Source organism: Serinus canaria, chromosome 26 (assembly GCF_022539315.1).
Source record: "Serinus canaria isolate serCan28SL12 chromosome 26, serCan2020, whole genome shotgun sequence".
Lineage (NCBI taxonomy): Eukaryota > Metazoa > Chordata > Aves > Passeriformes > Fringillidae > Serinus > Serinus canaria.
In genome coordinates this window covers 4406345-4427470 of record NC_066339.1, presented here as the reverse complement: position 1 = coordinate 4427470, position 21126 = coordinate 4406345, and the positions used below count along the sequence as shown (strand labels likewise).

At 57.7% G+C, this 21126-nt stretch overlaps 1 protein-coding gene across 5 annotated transcripts in view; it reads left to right on the top strand.

Moving 5' to 3' along the window:
• FOXP4 (forkhead box P4) overlaps nt 1-19851 on the top strand; it is a 58503-nt gene extending 38652 nt beyond the window's left edge. For 2 of the 5 annotated variants that reach the window (XM_050985155.1, XM_050985154.1), the window contains 12 exons: nt 2389-2539; nt 3034-3238; nt 3504-3608; nt 5884-5971; nt 7631-7720; nt 8519-8720; nt 8801-8877; nt 9005-9106; nt 13247-13368; nt 13475-13541; nt 13914-14080; nt 15011-19851. In XM_050985155.1, coding sequence (XP_050841112.1) covers nt 2389-2539; nt 3034-3238; nt 3504-3608; nt 5884-5971; nt 7631-7720; nt 8519-8720; nt 8801-8877; nt 9005-9106; nt 13247-13368; nt 13475-13541; nt 13914-14080; nt 15011-15155 — 1521 coding nt within the window. In that variant the 3' untranslated portion in view covers nt 15156-19851. The remainder of the gene's footprint in view (nt 1-2388; nt 2540-3033; nt 3239-3503; nt 3609-5883; nt 5972-7630; nt 7721-8518; nt 8721-8800; nt 8878-9004; nt 9107-13246; nt 13369-13474; nt 13542-13913; nt 14081-15010) is intronic. The other 3 variants (XM_050985156.1, XM_050985157.1, XM_050985158.1) reach the window with 3 other exon arrangements.
• The last annotated feature ends 1275 nt before the right edge of the window (nt 19852-21126 follow it).

The following is a 21126-nucleotide window of genomic DNA, read 5'->3' as shown; positions in this document are numbered from 1 at the left end:
ATAGGCTGAGGGAGCCAACCCTCGAATTCCAATGAGCAGGGAATGAGCTGGGGGAGCCAAGCCTCAGTGGTGCTGCAGACCCCCAGCTCCAAGCTGGGAATGTGCTGGGAATGATCTGGGAATGGGATAGGAATGGGCTGAGAATGAGCTGGGGGAGCCAAGCCCAGGATTCAGCCCCATCTCCTCTGGGAGTGGCTTTTCCAAATGGAAATGAGAGTAGTGGGGGGGGGGGGTGAGATTTTTGGGAAAGCTGGGGCTGTCATCCAGGCTCTCCCCAGCCTGGTTTCTCCAGGGAAAGCTTGGCTTGGAGCCCTTGGGCTGGTGGGTGGCTCTGCATCCCTTCACCCATCACTCTGTGGTGCCACACGTGTTCCCCAGGGGTGACAGATTGGCTTCCCCTTGGATCAGCCTTGGTTTGGCTTGAATTGGTGTTCCTGGGGCTGCTCCTCCTGTTCCTGGTCTGGGGAAGCTGGAGGGACATGGATTTGAGGCTTGTGAAGTTTCAGCCTTCACATCACCAGGTTCAACAGCATCCCTGCCAGAGCCACGAGTGGCTCAGGGGGTCTGAATCCAGCCAGGCCAGGTCAGGGGAGCACGGCTGGGCTGTGGGATGCAGGCACCGTGCCCAGGGATCCTCCTGACCTCATCCACTCCCAGCAGCTCAGCCTGGAAGTGACATGGATGAGGCTGAGCTGGAGCCGAGCTCGGGCTTGCCCCGGGGCCCTCGGGGAGGGCGGTGGTGGAGCTGGGAAGAGGAGGAGAATCCTGTCCTGTCCCATCCCTTCCCATCCCAGCTGCTGTTTCTAAGCAAGGCAAGAACAGTGTGTCCATCCCACACGGTGGCAGAGCTTCCCCTCGCCAGGAGGGGACACCCTGGGGGACAGAGAAGCTGCTGTTAAAGCTCTCAGGCTGCAGCCTGGTCATGCCCTTTTCCCTCCATCCTGCTGATCCCATGGCCTGGAGCCCTTGTGGCTCAGGAGTCAGGGATTTCTCTTCACTGAGCAGGAATTGCTTTGGTTTGTGCCTTGATCTTTAAGCCTCAGAGGTGCAGGGCTGAGACAGAGCCAGGGAGGATCCAGGTCTGGGATCTGGGGAGGCAATTCCACTGTGGCCAAGAGGTGGAGAGGACAGGCAGAGTCCACACATCCCTCTGAGGCTGAGAAACTGGAATTAAACTCAGTCTGTACCCTAGGCAGGACTCGTGGTGGTGCCTGATGTTGCAGAGAGGGGTTTGGAGTCCATCCTCACCCTCAGATTCACAAAGCCAAGGCTGAGCATCAACAACATCCACAGGGATCCACCTGCACCCAGTGAGACCCTGGGTGTGACCCCAAACTCAGTCACGGACTGGGATTGCCACAGAGAGTCTGCCTGCTGCTCCCTGTTGATGCAGCCTCAGGGATCACCAGTTCCCTGGAATTCCCAGTGCCTGGGGGGGCCTGAATCCCTTGATGGTCACAAAACAAGGCCATCCTGCCTGCAGAGCTCTCCTGCTCCTCAGTCAGAGCACAGACATGGAAATACTCCTTTGGGGGGGCTGCAGAGTGCAGCCAGGGGGGGATGTGCCCCAGCCTGGCTCCCTGCCGGCACCGTCTGCCCAAGCAGGGGGGTTTGGGGGGGGTTCACGGGGTCACGGAGCCGCCTGCCCCACTAATGAGGCCGGGCAGCCCCGGGGCAGCTCCCCTGTCCCGGCCAGCTCGGATTAGCAGCTGCCTGTCCCCAGCCCTAATTGAATTCTCTCCCCTTCACTTAATTCTCATGGATTTCTCGGCGCCTCCCCAGGGACCCATCCTGCCTAACTAGTTTAGGGCCAGCGATGCTGGTCAGAGCCTGGCCAGCTCCAGGGGGTGAGGGAGGGTCACCTACTTGGGGGGCTGGCTGTGGCCGGGGTGGGGACACCAGCACTGGCACTGAGCACCCCCTTCCCTGCACCAGTTTCAGCCCCTCACCAAGAAAGGGCTCATAACAGTCATTTTTGACAAACAGGGATAAATTTCTGCCTTACAGGAGGGTTCTGTGCCTGTTGCCTGCTGGGACCCCCCTTTTTTTACACCAACCCCACAGCTGAGCCTCCCCCTTGGGCCCCCCCCAGCCGAGCTTTGCATGTTCCTCCCTGCCCAGCTCCGAGCAAGCCCCCAGCTCCTCTCACTCCCTTTCCTTCCAGCGCTTTATTTTTCCCTTCCCCTTTTCCCTTCCCTTCCCCTCCTCTTCCGATAGATCAAAGCCTGTGAGCCGAGCAGGCCCTGCAGCAGGATGGAGGCGCCGCCGGGCGCCGTGTCCCCAGCACTGCCACCTCTCGCTGCCAGCGCCCCTCACCGCGCCCTCCAACCCCCTCCTGCCCCGCCAGGCTGGGAATAACCCTTGGATTTGTCCCTCCTTTTGTCTCAGCAGCCGTTGGGGAACAAGCAGCTGGCCTTCCAGCAGCAGCTCCTGCAGATGCAGCAGCTCCAGCAGCAGCACCTGTTAAACCTGCAGCGCCAGGGCCTGGTGAGCCTCCCGCCGGGGCAGGGCACGGTGCCCCTGCAGACCCTGCCCCAAGGTAAGGACCAGGCCCAGGGGGCTTCCTGGGCTGGAGCTTGCCCAGCTCTGGGTGAGGGGGGCTGGGGAGGGGCTCTGCTGTTGGGCTTTGTGATACCCCCAAAGTTTGGGGGGTGGTGGTCAGCAGCTGGAGCCGTGCGGGGTTGGGGTCTGGGTTCCAGAGGGGTGCAGGGTTGGGGCACCTCTTCCTCTGGCAGAGGAGTGCCAGAATTTGGGGTACCTCTCTTCCTCTGGCAGAGGAGTATCAGGATTTGGGGTACCTCTTCTTCTGGCAGAGGAGTGCCAGGATTTGGGAAGTCAGGCCCTTCTCCCTTCTGGGAACAGCTCTGTGAGTGCTGCAGGTGCTTTGGTCTGGCTTTCCCTGTAGCTGTGCCCAGCTCCAGGTGATGCTCTCCCATTGCTGGGTGAGATTTGGGGAGTCAGGGAGCAGGGAGGAAGCCCCGGGTGCTGCCTCGTGTCCCTGCTTGACATCGCTCACTCTCTCCTGTGCCACAGCTGTTTGCCCCTCAGACCTCCAGCAGCTCTGGAAGGAGGTCACGGCCACCCAGCCCGTGGAGGACAGCATTAAGCAGGAAGGTCTTGACCTCACCACCAACACCTCCAACTCTACCTCGTTTTCGGCCGCCAAGGTCTCGCCTCCCATTTCCCACCACCCTCTGCCCAATGGACAGAGCACCATGCACACGCCGAGAAGGGACAGGTAGAGCCGGGTCGGGCCCTGGCACTTTGTGGTTTTATTCCTGGAGAGGTGGAAGGGGCCGGGATCCACCACCCACAGGGCTGGGAGGGACGGGCACTTTCTGCCCACCCCATAAAAGAGGCCTGGCACTGTTTTGCTGCACCCACAGAGGACAGGGAGCTGTCACTGTGGGATGTCCCATGGGTGCCCCGGGGCTGTCCCCATGCCTGGGAATGCTGGAGCATCCCAGCTGCCCCATCTGAAGGCTCCTTTCCCTCTCGTGCAGCTCTTCCCACGAAGAGACCCCCGGCTCCCACCCGCTCTACGGCCACGGAGAGTGCAAGTGGCCTGGCTGCGAAACCCTCTGTGAGGACTTGGGGCAGTTTGTCAAGTAAGTGTCACCTCCTTGGGGGGGTGTTTCTGTCTCTGCTGGGACAGAATGCACCTGGTGGAGGGGAAGATGCTGGGAGTTGGTTCACCCTGAGCCAGGTGACCTCATGGAGAAGGAGGAAACACAGCAGGAGTTGCTGCTGGTGTTGTCCCATCCTTGGGCTGGCTTGGAGTGGAAGGTGACCCTGCCTATGGCAAAGGTGCAATGGGATGAGCTTTATGAGCACTTCCAAGCCAAACCATGGGCTGAGTGCATGATGTGGAGGAGGGCAGAGCCCGAGCAGGCGCCGGCAGCAGGCGAGGAGGGCTGGCAGCCCTGCTGGGGACACGGGGGGAGGCAGCAGATGGCAGATGGCACCGCTGACACCGCTTGTGGGCTCCGGCGCTGACTGATTAACTCTGCTGTCAGAGAGCCCTCTGCTAGCGTCAGGGTCAAACAAATTGTTTTCACGCTTCGTCAGAGGTTTACTTAATTAGTTCATTTGCAATTAGATCTCTTTGTAGCCGGGATTTTTAGCAAAGACATCAGAAGGAGCTGACGGGGCTCCTTCCCCCGCCTCCCCGGCTGTCTGCTCGGCCAAGCACCCGCGCTCTGCAGCACGGGCAGGTTTTGGGGTTTTCCAAACTCATCCTCTGTCCTCTGCCACCCTCTGAGGGCTGCCTCTGGTGGGAACATCCCTTGGACTGTGCCAAGCCACTAGAGGCTTTGCCCAGGAGGATGAGGAGGTGAGAAGGCAGCCCGGGGATGAGTGAAGGATGATTCAGCCTCCTGTGTCCTCCTTCCTCTGCCTCTGAGTCATGGGGTGAACCCAGATAAGGCATCTCCTCCTGCCTGGCTAGGGCATGTTCGAGTGGCACGGGGCAGATGAGCAAGCTCCAGGTTGGGCACTGCATCTGGAGCTGGCAGGGAATGCCCAGAGCAGGGTGACGGGGCTGGCAGAGCTGTGCTGTGCCAGCCAGGGTCCCTTCCTGCCCCCCTGGGCACGAGGGCAGCACTGGGGAAGGGTTTCTGTCCCCTCCTTGCCAACATGGGCACGTGTTGGGCTGTGGGACAGACAGACAGAAAACTTGCAGCTCCCAAAGGCCAAGCCCAGCTGGAGTCTGGAGCCTGCCTTGAGTGTGGGCAGCAGCTTGGAGCCTCCTCTGGGCATCCCCTCCATGGGCTGGGCTGGGCTGGCAGGGGCAGTGTGGCCCTGGAGCTGTGCTTGGTAAGGGTGGGTCAGTGGGAAATGGCTCCCATGGCTCTGTTCCCCTGGAGAAGCAGCCGTGCCCTGGCAGTGCCCTGCAGGAAGAGCAGCAGGGCTGGGGCTCTGGGGGCTTTGCTCATGGATGGGTTTGGCAGCAGGGCCTGGCTCCCCGATGTGTCTGTGCACGCTGGGGCTGCAAGGCTCTCCCAGGCAGCAGGGTGAGACTCCTGCCCTCCTCCTGAGCCAGCTTGGGGAGGCTGAGGCACCTTCTCCTGGGGGCTCTCAGCCTTAGTCCTGGGGAACATGTGGCACATGGCCCCTGGGACCCCCAGCATCACCTTTTGGGGTGTTCCAAGTGTGGTGTTTTCCCAGAATCCCTCTCCAAACCATCCTGCTCCTCCAGTGAGGTCCCCCCAGGTTTGTGCCCCCCCCAGCAAGGACATGGCCTGGCCTTGTGACATCCTCAGGGCTGGCTGTGTCCCCAGGCTGGTGCTTTGCTGGGTTTGGGGGCCAGGTGATGCCAGGATGTCCCTGGCCCTGCAGCAAGTGACAGCTCTGCCACCAGGAGCCCTTCCCCTCCCTGAGGAGGAGGGAGGGCAGTGAGGACCAAAGGCCCTGGTGCTCCCTAAAGACAGCACCTCATAAACACGAGGCAGGAAGGTGGCAGGATGGGGACCAGCCTGGAAATGGCTCCTTGTGCCCTCAGGGCTTTGCTCAGAGCGTGGATGGCAACCTCCCATGGCGCTGCCTCTGTCCTGGGAACCTGCTCCTCAGGTCCTCCTGGCACCTCCTGCCAGCAGCCTGCTCCAGGAACTTCCATGGGCTTTCCCTCTGCCAGAGGCTGCTCCTGAACACCCTGGGGCAGGGCTGAGTGTCCTCCAGCCTGCCTTTGGGGTGGTGCCACAGCCTGCTTTGCTCGGTCACCTCCGTGCCTCAGTTTCCCTCGTGCTCACCCCGCTTTGGGCAGCGGTGCTGGAGCGTCCCTGAGCAGTTTTGCAGGTCAGGGCTGATCCCAGGCGTGGCCCCAGCAGAGGGGCTGAGTTTTGGGCATGCCCAGGCCTCAGCAAAGCTCCGTGTTCTCCTCCCCAGACACCTCAACACAGAACATGCACTTGATGACCGAAGCACGGCCCAGTGTCGAGTCCAGATGCAAGTGGTACAGCAGCTGGAGATACAGGTGGGTGTCCCCCCCCAGCCCCCATGGACACGGGGACAAAAAGCCACCTCTTTGTCACCCTGGGCTCCCCTCAGGAGAGGGTGACAGGGTTGGGGATTGTAACCACCCCAGTGGGGACTTGTTTTAGACACCCTTCCCAGACAGGAATCCTGCATCCAGGTGGGAATCAAGCCCTCAAACTCATTCCTCTCTCATCCCAAAATGTCCTGTGGGTAAAAGGAGATGGCACAGATGTGGAAAGCAGGAGGGTTTGTCCCCACATGGGCTGTGCCACCTCCCTGGGAGCCACAGGGCTGCTTGAAAACCAGGCCACTTATTTTGGTGGCTGAGCGTGGTCTTTGGAGCCCAACTTTGAGGTGCTATTTTTGGCCAGGCAGTTCTTTAAATAGTGCTTTTCCCAGCCTCTCTGAGCCCCCAGCGTGCTCTGCATAAATTGGTTAATGGAGAAAGGAGGGGGGGAAAAGGGGGGGTTGGAAAAAGGGAAATGGTCACCCCCATGGTGGGACAGTGCCTGGGGCTGGCAGGGGCTCAGCGTGCTGTGTGTGACACCACAGGGGACACCAGCCCAGGACACAGCAGGACAAGATGTGCAGCACCCTTGGGACCCCCCCCACCCAGAATGAGGGGCCTGGCAGGGGCTGTGGGAGCAGGGGGGGGACACAGCCAGACCTGGGTGGCTGTGGGGGTGGCGTCCTCCCGGGCTGTCCCTGCCATCCATCCCGCTCCCCACAGCTTGAAAGCAATTACTGGGGCTTAAAGAGGGGAGGGAAAGAAAAAGGGGAGGAGGGAAAAAAAAAATAATAATAATAAAAAAAAAAAAAAAGAAAAAGCTGAAGGGTGAGAGCAGAGCTGTGTGTGCAGAGAGGAACCTGCCACGGAGCCACCAATTAGAAAGTTTGGAGCGCGGAGCTCCCGCTGTGCCGGCTGCATCACGAGGGGAGAGCTGTCAGCTCTAATGAGCACCACGGCACAGAAAGCAGCAGAGCTGCTCCAAACTTGCTGCAAACTCCTGCTTTTAACCCTTTCCTCGCCCAGCTCTGCGAGGGGGCTTGGCTGGAGCACCGGGACTCCCCCGAGCTTGAGGGGTCCCGGTGGAAAGGGAAGGTGACGGGAGGGGAGTGGGGTGTCAGATCCCATCGGCTGCGCCGGGCTCAAAGTCTCTCCTGGTGCCACAGTGAATATTTCAGCCTCTGCTCACTGCAGGGAGTAAACAGGCAGGGAGCAATTACAGCGATGTGGGAACGCTGGGGGATGGACGGACCGATGGACAGGGAGCTGCTGGGGAGGCAGAGGGGGACAGGACAGTGACGGCAGGCACGGGGACAAGAACACCCAGGGCTGTTGGGGGTGGCCCTGCTGGTGGGTGGCAGCCTGGGGGCTCTGGGAATGGCTCTGTGGATCTTTCCCCAGTGCACACACGGAGCTGGAGTGGCCCCTGTGCCCTCCATGGTGGCTGCAGCAGCCCCCGCAGGCCACGGCCCCACTGGGGCTCTCAGGAGCCAGCATCAGGCAGGAGGTGGCACCTGGGGGGACACCCTGGGCATTGCTGCCTGTCCAGACCAGGTCTGGGGGCTCATGGCAGCTCCTCCAGGCCCTGGGCACTTTGTGGTGACTTTGGCACTGTGTGACCATCCCTGTCCTGCTTCCTGCCTCCCCCAGCTGGCCAAGGAGAGCGAGCGTCTCCAAGCAATGATGGCCCATCTTCACATGAGACCTTCAGAGCCAAAGCCTTTCAGCCAGCCTGTAAGCGTGAGTCCCTTCCTGCCCTCTACGTCCCCTCCCTGGTGGCTGCTGTCCCCTCCCTGCCCTGGGCACGGTCACCTGGCTGGGCTCAGTGCGTTGGATGTGCCCTGGCCACCCTCTGGCAAATGCAGCTCTGATGTGGAGTGGGTGCATCCCCATCCCACGGGTTCATCCCCATCCCATGGGTGCATCCCCATCCCATGGGTTCATCCCAGGGGTGCATCCCCATCCCACAGGTTCATCCCCATCCCATGGGTTCATCCTCATCCCCTGAATTCATCCCCATTGCACAAATTCATTCCCATCCCAGAGAGTCATCCCCATTCCACAGGTTCATCCCATCCCACTCTTGCACCCCCATCCCACAAATTCACCTCCATCCCATGGGTTCATTCCCATTTCAAAAATGCATCCCCATCCCATGGGTCCATCCCCATCCCATGGGTTAATTCCCATCCCATGGATTCATTCCCATCCCATAAATTCACTCCCATCCCACGAGTTAATTCCCATCCCACAAATTCATCCCCATCCCATGGGCTCATCCCAATCCCATGGTCCATCCCCATCCCATGGTCCATCCCCATCCCATGGGTTAATTCCCATTCCCATGGGGAAATTCCCATCCCACAGATTCATCCCCACCCCCTGGCTCCATCCCCACCCCCTGGCTCCATCCCACCCTTTCCAAGCCCACCACGTTCCCCCGTGCCATCCCCTCCCCACCTCCTTCGGAGCCGCCGCCGCCGTTCCCGGGGCTCTCCCAGCCTTCCCAACCCCTTCCCTGCCTTCCTGTCCCTGCAGCTGAACCTGGTCTCCAGTGCCACCCTCTCCAAGAGCACTTCTGACACGTTTCCTGACGGTTTACCTCATCCCCCCACCTCGGCCACGGCGCCCATCACCCCCCTGCGGCAGGGCCCCTCCGTCATCAGCTCTTCCACTTTACACAGCGTGGGGCCCATCCGCAGGAGGAACTCGGAGAAGTTCTGCACCCCAATCTCTTCAGGTGAGCTCGGGGCTGGGGCTGGGCCCCTCCTGGAGGGCTCGGTGGGTCCCTTCACTGCCCTGCTTGTTGTCCCCCTGCAGAGCTTGCACAGAATCACGAGTTTTACAAAAACGCCGACGTCCGGCCGCCCTTCACGTACGCCTCGCTCATCCGGCAGGTGAGAGCCACAGGCTCCGGCTGTGCCCCCCTCAGCCCCCTCCCCACCTGCTGAACCCCGTCTCTGCCCCTTTGGGATGGTGTCAGACCCCACAAGTGACAGCCTTGTCCCCTCTCTGGCTGCCCAGGCCATCCTGGAGACCCCCGACAGGCAGCTAACGTTGAATGAAATCTATAACTGGTTCACACGGATGTTCGCCTACTTCCGGAGGAACACGGCCACCTGGAAGGTGAGAGCAGCTCTGCCTGGCAGCCTGGGCTCTCCCTGACCCAGCCTGGGCTCACCCCATTAACCCCAGGCTCACCCCAACCTACTCTGGGCTCACCCCATCCCAGTTCAGGCTCACTCCATCCTATCCTGGTTGACCCCATCCCACCCCGGGCTCACCCCAGCCCACCCAGGCTCACCCCAGCCCACCTTGGGCTCACTACAGCCTATCCTGGCTCACCCCAGCCCACCTTGGGCTCACCTCATCCCGCCCTGTTCTCACCCCATCCCACCCTGGGCTCACCCCATTTTCCCCAGTCTCTCCCCATCCCACCCTGGGCTCTCCCCATCCCACCCTGGGCTCACCCCAGTCCTGGCTGCTGCAGGAGATGCTCCTGTGCTAAAGGACCAGTTCATTGCCCAGCTCTAAAATGGTGTAAGAAATTATTTTAGGACCAAATCCCACTTTTTTACCCCCCAAAACGCCTCGCTGGGCTGTGGGGTTGCATCACCCCAGCAGTGGGATACAGCAAAGGGCTGTGTGGTAAAATCCAGGGATTTTCTGTGCAGAACAAGGGCAGGAGGGAGAGACTGGAATAGCAAATGAGGTTAATGATAACCTGGGGGCAGGTGACACTGCTGGTGGCTGGGCATGCAGGGAGGGATGAGAGGGGGTGGCAGGGGGACCCTCAGCAGGGAAACCCCTCTGCCACGCCCCAAGAAGCTGCCTGTGCCCATCAGGTTCCCCCCACAGATAAAAGTTTTTGTCACTGAGGAGGTTTTGCCACCAGCCTGGGCTGCTGGAGTGAATTTTGGGGCAGCATGTGAGGCTGGGGCTGCTCCCTCTTTGATTTTTTAGAAATCAGAGCTGGGAAAAGCCATCAGGGGGGTGTGGAAGGAGCAGCTCTGTGATTCTGGGGTTCAATTCTTGCCTCAGCCAGGGAAGATTTATTTATTTATTGTTTCCTGCTGCCCTTATTTACTGAGAGGCAGCTCAGCTCCCTCCTGCTCAGGGCAGCAAGGAGTGGAGTGGCAGAGGGAAAGCTGCTAGTTTAAATAAAAATAATTAAAATCAGCAAGGTGCAAACGAGATGGAGCTTTTGGAGAGGCTTGAGGAGGAGGAGGAATCCATTCTCCAGGAGCTCAGGGCCCCCGTGTGTCGCTGCTGCTGCAGATCCAGGCTTTGCTTCCATGGGAAACTTCTGGGTGGATATCAAACCCCTGGGATGGGGACAGGGTGGCAGAGGGGGCAGAGCCCTCTGTGGCCATCACTGCCTCAGTTTCCCCCTCTGCAGGGAGGTGAAATTGCCTTTTTCCTGCCTTTTTGTTGCTGAAGGGAATAAATATTTTGGGGTTTTTTTGCAGTTTCCACTTAGCCTGTGTTAACAAGGGCAGAGTTGGAGAAGGGCAGCCATCAGTTTTCTGCTTCCCTTCTTTTATTCTTTATTTTTTCCTGTTCTACCACCAAAAAGTGATGGCAGGGGATTAAAAAGATCTGAGGGGGGGGGGAAGCTAATTCCCTTCACAACTTGCACTGCCCAAGGCCAGGCTTCTTCTGGAGAGGGATAGACAGTAAAAAATAATAATTTCCTCTCCTTGAAAACCACTTTTCTGGGGTTTTTCCCTCCTTTCCTGCAGCTCCCCCCTGGGGTGGGACAGGAGTGCTGGGACCAAGGTGGGGAAGCCACAGGGAGACCCCAGCAGGGCGCAGGGAGAGGGTGGAGGGTGCAGAGCAAACATCATTAGAGGAGAGAGATGAGAAGCAAACAGAGCAGCTGGGCCTGGCTCTGAGCAAACACTGCCTGGAAACACAAAACCACCTCAGGCTGAGGCAGGGGACACGTCCCCTCTGCCCCAAACAGGGGCTGGCCTGGCACCTCCTCTGTGACCTGGGAGCTGCACAGGGATGGGGCATGCCAGGCTCCGGGGTGTAGGATCACACCCTGCCCACTGCCAGGGTTTATTTTATTTTATTTTATTTTATTTTATTTTATTTTATTTTATTTTATTTTATTTTATTTTATTTTATTTTATTTATTTTATTTATTTTATTTATTTTTATTTTATTTTATTTTATTTTATTTTACTTAATTTTATTTTTATTCATTTTATTTTATTTTTTATTTCATTTTATTTTAATTATTTATATTTTATTTTATTTTTTATTTTATTCTATTCTATTTTCTATTCTATTCTCTTCTGTTCTGTTCTATATTTTATTTTATTCTATTTTATTTTATATTTTGTTTTATTTTATCCCCACCTGAGCCTTCCCAGGCCCATCCTCACGGTGACCCAGAGCAGGGGCTGTCACCAGGGCAAGGAGGGGACCCTGGCCAGGGGGGGCTCTGGCTCTGCCACACTCCTGGCTGGGAGCGTGGGCAGGACCCTGCCTGGCAGGGAGGGACATCCTGTCAGTGCTCTCAGGGACAGGGACAGTGACAGCACAGAGTGGGGGACCAGAGCTTGTCCTGCTCCCTCAGGTCCCTCCCCAGGGAATTCCAGGTCCCTGGGATGTCTGTCTGCACCCCAACCCCCCAGTCTGGGTGATGCCAGTGCAGAGTTCGGGGCCAAGGGGTGCCACAGGCCCCGTGCCAGGGCATGGCCCAAGTGCAGCATTCCCTCTGGGTGACAGTGGCAGTGGCACGAGGCTGGGACACAGGGCCTGGCTTCAGCCACACCAAGTGTCCCCCGAGGAGCTGGGTCAGCCCAGTCAGGGCTTCCCCCCAAAATCCCACCAGGCAGCCCCGGCTGGGCCTGGATCTCCCTCCCCAGGGACCCTGGGAGCTGCTGAGAGAGTGTCCCCAAGGGGTCAGAGGGGCCTGTGCCTGCTGCTTGTCACCGTGTCACCCTGGCACCACGGGATGGGTGGATGGAGGGATGGATGGAGGGAGGGATGGATGGATGGATGGATGGATGGATGGATGGATGGATGATGGATGGATGGATGGATGGATGTGGTGGTATGGATGGATGGATGGATGATGGCTGGATGGATGGATGGATGGCATGGATGGATGGATGGATGGATGGATGGATGGATGGATGGCTGGATGGATGGATGGATGTGGGATGGATGGATGGATCCATGGATGGATCCATGGATGGATGGATCATGGATGGATGGATGGATGGATGGATCCATGGATGGGGCATGGATGGATGGATGGACAAATGGATGGATGGACAAATGGATGACAAGAGAAGAGCTCAGCTTTGTTTTTCTCCTCAAATTCCAAGCCGTAGGGGCGACGCTGGTGCCATGTGCTGAGTTCTGGGCGCTCTGGCACTCCAAGGCATGGGGGGGCTCAGTCCTTGTGTCTCCTTTTGCCTTGTTGTGCTGGCCAGGCTCCTTTGTTTATACAGCCCCCGTTCGACCTTTTAAATTGCTGTTAATGTTTTAGCGTAACGAATTAGTCTCTCATCACGAATCAGGACTCGAAATAAAAAAAAAAAAAAGGAGAGAAAAAAAAACCCCTCCGAGGCCAACTTCCTGAAATTGGGGTCATTCTCATTTGCAAGGCAGAGAATCTGAGAACCTTAATGCAAGGAAATTTATTCAAAGGCAGAGCCCCGGCGTGATTAGGCCCTTTGTAATTATAGCTCGGAGAGATTCCACTCCAGCCTCCTGCCTCCCTCATGGATTAGCAAGTGAGTCGGAAAAATACACAGGATTTAATTAGAGGCAAATTAAAATTGGTAATGAAATAGGGGCAGTAGCAAATGGCAGGGAGTTGGAAGGGGAAAAGGGAGCTGGTATCTCTCGGGGCTGCGCTGTCTGCCTACGTGTGTGTCTCTTTATTTTACATTTAGAAATGTAAAGATGGTCGATGTAAAGAAGAAAGGGAGGGAAAGGACCAAAACGAGAGGGGAGGGGTGGGGGGGAGAGAAAAAGGAAGGGAAAGAGGAGCTGGCTTTGCTCAGCATCACCAGAGCTGCAGTGGAGCTGCTGTCCCTTGTCCCACCTTGTCCCCACCTTCCTCAGCATCAGCCCGGGCTCCTCCAAGTGTGGTCGTGATCCCTCGGTGCCAGTGGGGTCAGGGAGCACCCGGGGGGCTTTGGGGGGTGTTTGGGTGGCAGGACACCCCCAGGAGGTGTGGGGCTGGGCAGGGAGGAGGATGGCCAGGCTGTGGCACTGAGGCCACGGCCCGTGTGCCCGCAGAACGCCGTGCGCCACAACCTGAGCCTGCACAAGTGCTTCGTGCGCGTGGAGAACGTCAAGGGCGCCGTGTGGACCGTGGACGAGCACGAGTACCAAAAGAGAAGGCCACCAAAGATGACAGGGTGGGTGCTCCTTCCCCGTGGGACACAGCCCCAGAGCTGCCACCAGCCCGGTCCCCAGGCTGGGAACGCTCAGCCCTGCATCCCTCTGCTTTCTCTCTTCCTGCAGGAGTCCCACCTTAGTCAAAAATATGATTTCAGGACTCGGTTATGGAGCACTTAATGCAAGTTACCAGGTAAGGACCCAGCCCTGGCCCTGGCAGGGACATGGGGACACACTCAACCCTCCACAGTCCTGTTCTCCACTGGGGTCCTGCATCTCGTCAGGAAAGGAGGGGCAAAGGGGATGGGTTTGAGTTGAAAGAGGGGAAATTCAGGTTTGGAAGAGATGTATGGAAGAGATCATTCCCTGTGAGGGTGGGAAGGCCCTGGCACAGACTCCCAGAGCAGCTGTGGCTGCCCCATCCCTGGGAGCAGCCAGGTCGGACAGGGCTTGGAACAACCTGGGACAGTGCAAGGTGTCCCTGCCCACAACAGGGGGCGGGATGAGATGTGATTTAAGCACCTTCCAACCCAAATTCCACATCCCTCCGTGCTCCCTGTCGCAGGCTGCGCTGGCAGAGAGCAGCTTCCCCCTGCTCAACAGCCCCACCATGATCAACACCAGCTCGGCCAGCGCCATGCTGCACGTGGGCCACGACGACGTCAGCAGCACCGTGGAGCAGGTCAACAGCAACGGCAGCAACAGCCCCCGGCTGTCCCCGCAGCAGTACAGGTCAGCCTGGCCCTGGCAGGGCACAGGGGCACCCAGGGAGGCTGGCACGTGGGGCACTGGCAGCTCCTGTCGCCAGCGTGACGGGGTTTGGGCTCCCGTCCCCGGGGTGAGAGGGGTTCAAGGATTCCAGGGAGTTTTGGGTGGTGGGATGCACTCCATGAGGATGAGGGATCCCCCTGCCCACAGCCACCAGGAGCTGCTTGTGGGCTCTCATCTCCAGTGAGGGGGTTCTGGAACAAAAAATTGAGGGAGTTTTGGGTGATGGGATCAGCTCCCTGAGGCTGAAGGCTCCCCCTCCCCAAGGCACCAGGAGCTGCTTGTGGGCAGCTCTCAGAGCAAGGGCAGGTTTGGCTCCTGTTCCTGGAGTGAGAGGGGTTCTGGACCAGAAAATTTGGGGAGTTTTGGGTCATGGCACCCACTCCACGAGGCTGAAGGATCCCCCTGCCCACAGCCACCAGGAGCTGCCTGTGGGCTCCCACTCTCAGGGCAAAGGGGGTTTGGTTCCTGTCCCCAAGGCAAGGGGGCTCTGCCCCAAATAATTCAGGGAGTTCTGGGTGGTGGGATCAGCTCCACGAGGCTGAGGGCTCCCCACAGCCACCAGGAGCTGCTGGTGGGCTCCTGTTCCAGGGTGAGCAGGGTTTGGGCTCCCATTCTCAGAGCTAGGAAGGTTTTGGCTCCCAGGGGCCTTCTGGACCAGAAACCTGGAGTGATTTTGGGTGCTGGGACCCACTCCCTGTGGCTGAAGGCTCCTGCTCCCCACAGCCACCAGGAGCTGCTCATGGGCTCCTGTTCCAGGGTGAGCAGGGTTTGGGCTCCCATTCTCAGAGCTAGCAGGGTTTTGGCTCCCAGGGGCCTTCTGGACCAGAAACCTGGAGTGATTTTGGGTGCTGGGACCCACTCCCTGTGGCTGAAGGCTCCTGCTCCCCACAGCCACCCCGTGCACGTGAAGGAGGAGCCAGCTGAGGCAGAGGAGGACAGCAGACCCGTGTCACTGATGGCCACCACCAACCAGAATGTGACGATCCCCGACGACAGGGACCTGGAGGAGGAGCTGCCGGTGGAGGACTTGTCCTAAGGACTCCTTCCTCCTCCCCCACCCAGGGGCAAACCCTTCCCACCCTCTCGGACGGAGACCAAGCCACGCTCCCACCTCCCCAAGGTGACCTTGGCGTTCTCCTGGTTCTTTCAAGGCACTTCCACAAAGCAAAAGGTTTTCCTTGGGACGATGACAATGACAATGACACCAACCTGTTGCTGCTGGCGTGTCCCTCACGCTGCCACTGCCCGGGGACGGACTGGCCCCGCCACCACAGCAGAAGCAAAACCCCCAGAGCTGGACTTGTCCTGCCTCCCTCCCTTGGTTAGTGACTGGTGGACGAGGATGGTAGGTTGGTTATTCCTGTCCAAAACGGTCCCTCCTTCCTTCCTGCAGGGAAGGCACCTCTGTCCCCTGTCCCCCCGCCGTGCCCGAGCCCCAGGGAGCGATGGCAGGACCCCGCTGTCACCTCTGTCACCTCCCTGGGGTTTTGCACTACGGAGGGATCGTGGAGCCTGCCCACGTGCTGCCTCCACCCAGCTTTGGGGCAAGAAACAGCAGAAACGGGGCTGAGTGCTCTGCAGGACGTGGGGTTTGGCACGGAGCTGGGATGGACGCGGTGGTGGCACGGTGTCCCCTTGTCACCTCTGCCTGGCAAGCAGAGCGGCCTCCAGGCTTGCCCACCCTCCCTGAGCCCCAGCTGATGGGGGGCTGCTGGCCCCAGCAGTGCTGACCCCCCCAGCAGTGCTGGCAGCAAGGTCACAGCTCCCTCCTTCCTGCTGGACATGGGTCACAGCGGTGTCACCTCCCAGCCAGCGGGGATGGCCCCTGCTCCCATTTCACTTCAGGGAAAGGCTCCCTGTGCCTCCCATCCCACCCCCAAAGCTGGGCCAGGGGCTTGGTGGAGCAAAGGGGCAACATCCCCACAGCTGAGCACCTGCAGGGGACCTGGGGGTCATCAAAGCTGGCCCAGGAGGATCCCTGTGGTGGCCAAATCTGGCTGTGGCCCCCGAGCCTGCTGCTGGTGGGGGGTGGGGGGGGAGGAAATTCTGCTTTTCATCTTTTCTTTTCCTCATCCTTTTGTTTGCGTCCAGATGGGAAGATACCAAAAGATTTCTTAGAGACAGAAGGTCCGTAGTTCAGGTGGACAGATGGTATTCCTGCCAAAAAAAAAAAAAAGAAACAAAAAAGAAAAAACAAAAACCACACACAAAAAATTTAATAATAACGAGAACAACACAACCAAACACCCCTCTTCTCCCTGCTCTTTCTTTCTGGGGGGGTGATGTGGGTACCCAGTGCCAGGCTCCTCCTGGGAGGCAGTGTGACATTCCCAGTGTCCTGTGGTGGCTTTGGGGAGCATCACCTTCCCTAGGAGCATCCCTTTTCCCTGGGAATCCTCCCCTTCCCTGGCACAGCCAGGCTGGCTCTGGCTGTCCTGGCACCCAGCAGGGTCCTGAGGGATCTCTGTGATGGACCTGGAGCTGCTCTGGTTTTTAAGGCCAGCTCTGGGCTCTCCAAAGTGGCCCCGAGGTCTCCTCTGTCCCTCTCTGTCCCCGTTTTCCTGGGATGTGACATTCCCGGGGGGGGGCTGTGTCACCGTGTTGGGCTGGAAATGCCACACCCAGAGCCGTGGGTCAGGAGAAGGTGTCCCCTGTCCCCGTGTGTCACCTCTGTGACCCCCCCGAGGGGCTCCTGGCGCTGTGGGGTCAGCCTGGACTCCCCTCATCCTTTTCCTTGCACAGCGCATCCTCCATGCCCAGCTGGCTGCAGGGACTGGGGGGGTCCCTGTGCCACCCCTGTGTCCCCCTGTGCCACCCCTGTGTCCCCCTGTGTCCCGGGGCTCTCCCGTGCCCGGATCCCGGCGTTTCCCTGCTCCCCACGACGCCCCTCTAGGTGTCACCCGCGCCCGCGGCTCGCCGTGCGAGCGCCGGGACAGCCCTTCCTTCCTTCCTTCCTTCCCGAGCATCTCCGGAGCATTCCCAGTGCCGGGACAGCCCTTCCTTCCTTCCTTCCTTCCTTCCCGAGCATCTCCGGAGCATTCCCGGCTCATTCCCGGTGCCGGGACAGCCTTTCCTTCCTTCCTTCCCGAGCATCTCCGGAGCATTCCCAGTGCCGGGACAGCCTTTCCTTCCTTCTCGAGCATTCCCGGCGCATTCCCGGCTCATTCCCGGTTCATCTCCGGCGCCGGGACAGCCCTTGCTTCCTTCTCGAGCATTCCCGGCTCATTCTCGGAGCATCCCCGGCTCAGTCCCGGCTCATCCCCGGCTCATTCCCGGCTCATCCCCGGCTCATTCCCGGCTCATCTCCGGCGCCGGGACAGCCCTTCCTTCCCCGCTCATTCCCGGCGCATTCCCCGTGCCCGGCCCCTTCCCGGGCTCTGCCGGGCACCAGAGACCCTGCCCGGGCTGAGGGCACCAAAGAGCCCCCCTTTTGCTGTGCACATCCCAGTCCATCCCAGTCCATCCCAATCCCCTCCCTCCTGCCCAGGGAGCTGCCAGGCACCGTGGATTTTCCCCATCTACTTTACTTTTTCCTCTTTTTTTCTTTTTTATTTGTTATTTTTTTCTTTTTTTCTCTTTTTTCCTCTTTTTTATCTTCCTTTTTCTCTTCTCCTTTTTTCTTCCTTTTTGTTTATTCCCCTTATTCCCCCTTTTTCCTCTTTTCCTTTTCTATTTTTTCTTTATTCCCCTAATTTTCCTTTTTCCCCCTCATCTTTCTTTATTCCCCTTTCCCCCTCTTTCCTTTTTCCATTTCATTTTCTCTTTTCTCTTCTTCTTTTCTTCTTCCCCCTATTTTTTCCCTTTTCCATCCATTTTTCTTTCTACTTTCCCCTCTTTCCTTTCCTTTTTCTTTTTCCCATTTTTCTTTTTCCCCTTCCCCCCCCCCAACTTTTTTCTTCTTTTTTTCCCCCCTTTATTCCCCCACTCTTTAATTTAAATCAATTTTGGAACAAGTTTACAGCTGCCCTGGGGGGTTTTTTTATCACCTTTTGCTGCTTTATTCCCAGGAAGGGCAGGACCTTCCAGACTTTGGGATGCTGGGCCACCCCTCACCCTCCACAGGGAATCTCTCTCCCATCCAGGCTTTTGGGATTTTGGGAATTTCTGTCCCTGCTCTTCATCCCCCTCACTGATTTTGGGGGGGTTTCAGTGGCTGCTCCCCTTTTTCCCCTTCACCTTCCTCCTCTCCCTTTTTTTTTCCCCCACCTCCTCGGGATCTGATTATTTTTTTAAACTTCTCCAGAGGTACCAACACCCCCAAAATGCATCCCAAGGCCTGCAGATCCCCCTGGATTCTGCCAAAATCCCCCAAAATGCATCCCAAGGCCTGCAGATCCCCCTGGATTCTGCCAAAATCCCCCAAAATGCATCCCAAGGCCCGCAGATCCCCCTGGATTCTGCCAAAATCCCCCCAAAATCCACGGGGCTCCTTCCCCTCTGCTCTGAGAATTCCCAACACCCCTTGGCCCCATCCAAGAGCACTCCCTATACATTATAAAAATAAATCTATCCATATTAAAGAGGATTAAATCTATCCTATTAAAGATTCAACCACAATGCCCAGGTTTGGAAAAGCCCAGTGGCTCCAGGTGATGCCTTTCCCCCCTCCCCACCCCGGGAATTCCACGATTCCAAAGGGAAATTGTCCGGTTTGATACTCAGGGGTGAATTTAATCCCTTCCTTCCCCCCACCCAGCCTGGCCCCCTCTGCAGGCTCCCACCTGAGCCCAGGTACTGAGTGCCCCCTCCTGCCTCGCTGCCTCCTCCCTCCCCACCCCTCTGGTTCATTTTTTGGTTGGAATTTTCCGGAATTCTGCGAGTTTTACCTCAGACGCTGCCGGAGGGAGGACCCAGGACCAAACACGTGGCAGAGTTGTGTGTCTGTATATATTGAGATATTCTGGCTGTCCCACCAACACAAATTGTTCTTTTTTTTTAGGGATATTCTGTATTTTTGTGATTTATTGTTTCTCTCCACCCTTGGGGCACCTCCCTGGACCTAAAGGCATTTTTCTGGTATCTCCCACCGAAGGAATTACTCATTTCCCATGGGGTTTTTTTTTGTGTTTGTTTTTTATTATTTTTATTAATTCCTCGATGATTTCTTCTCCCCACGCCTGGGGAAGGGGGGAGAAGAAACCAGAACCCAGAGCTGGGAGGGAGGAGCAGCTGAACCTGCATCAAACCAAAGGGTTTCTTTGCTTTGTTTACACCCCTGGCCAACCTCACGCCCCGCAGCATCTCCCTGGATCTAGGTTTTTGTCCTGGAAGCGTCGGGGAAGGTCGGGACATCCCAGAGCCAGGGGTTGGGTGGAGGATGGAACAGATTGGGGACATCCCCCTTGGGGACATCCCCCGCCGGGAAGCGCCAACCCCAACCCTACCACCACCTTTTTTTTTTGTTTTTTTTTCCCTGTTTTCCCCCTGTTTTCTCCCCGTCCTGCACGGCGCTGGCTGGGAAGGCGATGCTGGGGAGGTGGGGTGAGCTCCGAGGGGGCGGAGGGGAGAGGGAGGATGTGTAAAAAGCGACCCCGAGCCTCCCTCCCTGCCCGCCCCCGGCTGCCTCCCTCCCTCGCCGTGCTGTGTAAAGGAAATCCTGGCTGTGTATTTGTACTCCGAGCTCCGTGTGTCTGCCTGGGCAGACGGTAAACCCTTGTACAGTAGGTCTAGCTGCATGTAATCTGTATGGACAATGGCATTATAAAATGCAATAAAAGAAATTACCTATCGTGCTGCTGGCCTGGTTTGCTTAAGGTTATTGTGGGGGAAAAAAAAACCCCAAATTCAGAGTTTTTACAGAATTTATTGAGATCTGGCTGGGATCTCCAGCTTGGAAACCTCCAGGGATGGGGATCCCACCACCTCTCTGGGCTGCTCCTTCCCAATTCCTGACTCCTTTTTCAGGGAGGAAATTCTCCCAGAAAATCCTTCCTGGGGCAAAAAATTCTCCCAGGAGCAAAAAATCCTCCCAGGAGCAACAGCCAGCCCGGGAAGGAGAGGGGTGAGAAGTGGCTTCATCTGCTGGGTGAGTGTGGGGTCAGCTGGGATTTGGGTCTCCATCTCCCCCTCCCCAGTTTGGTTTGAGTTCCCATCTCCCCCTCCCCAGTTTGATTTGGGTTCCCATCTCCCCCTCCCCAGTTTGGTTTGGTTTCCCATCTCCCCCTCCCCAGTTTGGTTTGGTTCTCCATCTCCCCCTCCCCAGTTTGGTTTGGTTCTCCATCTCCCCCTCCCCAGTTTGGTTTGGGTTCCCATCTCCCCCACCCCAGTTTGATTTGGGTCTCCATCTCCCCCTCCCCAGTTTGGTTTGAGTTCCCATCTCCCCCTCCCCAGTTTGGTTTGAGTTCCCATCTCCCCCTCCCCAGCTCAGTTTGGATTCCCATCTCCCCCTCCCCAGTCTGATTTGGTTTCCCATCTCCCCCACCCTGGGATCATGGCTGGGACCATCCCTGCCTCTGATGGATTTAACACTTGGAGATTTTAACTTTTAAACTAGAAACTTTTTTATCCTTTTTTTTTTTTAATTGTTTTTTGTGGGTTTTTTTTTCCCTTGGCACAGACATGAAAGCTCTCCCAGTTTGATTGCAAAACCAGTCTGTGGATGGGAGGGGACACTGGGACAGGTCACCCCTGCCTGCTGCACAACTTCCTGCACCCCAAAAAACGCTGGCAGGAGGCACCCACCCCTCTCCTGCTCCAGGGCTGTGTCCACATGGATCCCTCCCTTCCCTCCAGCTGGGCCCCAAATCCATGGGAGTTTTGCCCACCCTGATCCTTTTCCCCAAATCTTTGGGTTTTTTGCCCACCCTGATCCTTTTCCCCAAATCTTTGGGATCTTTGCCCACCCTGATCCCTTTCCCCTCCCCCAATCCCTGGGATTTTTTTGCCGCACCCCTGATGCCTTTTCCCCCAAATCTTTTGGGATTTTTGTGCCCACCCGGATCCTTTCCCCCAAATCTGTGGGGATTTTTGGCCCACCCTGATCCTTTTCCCCAAATCTTTGGGATTTT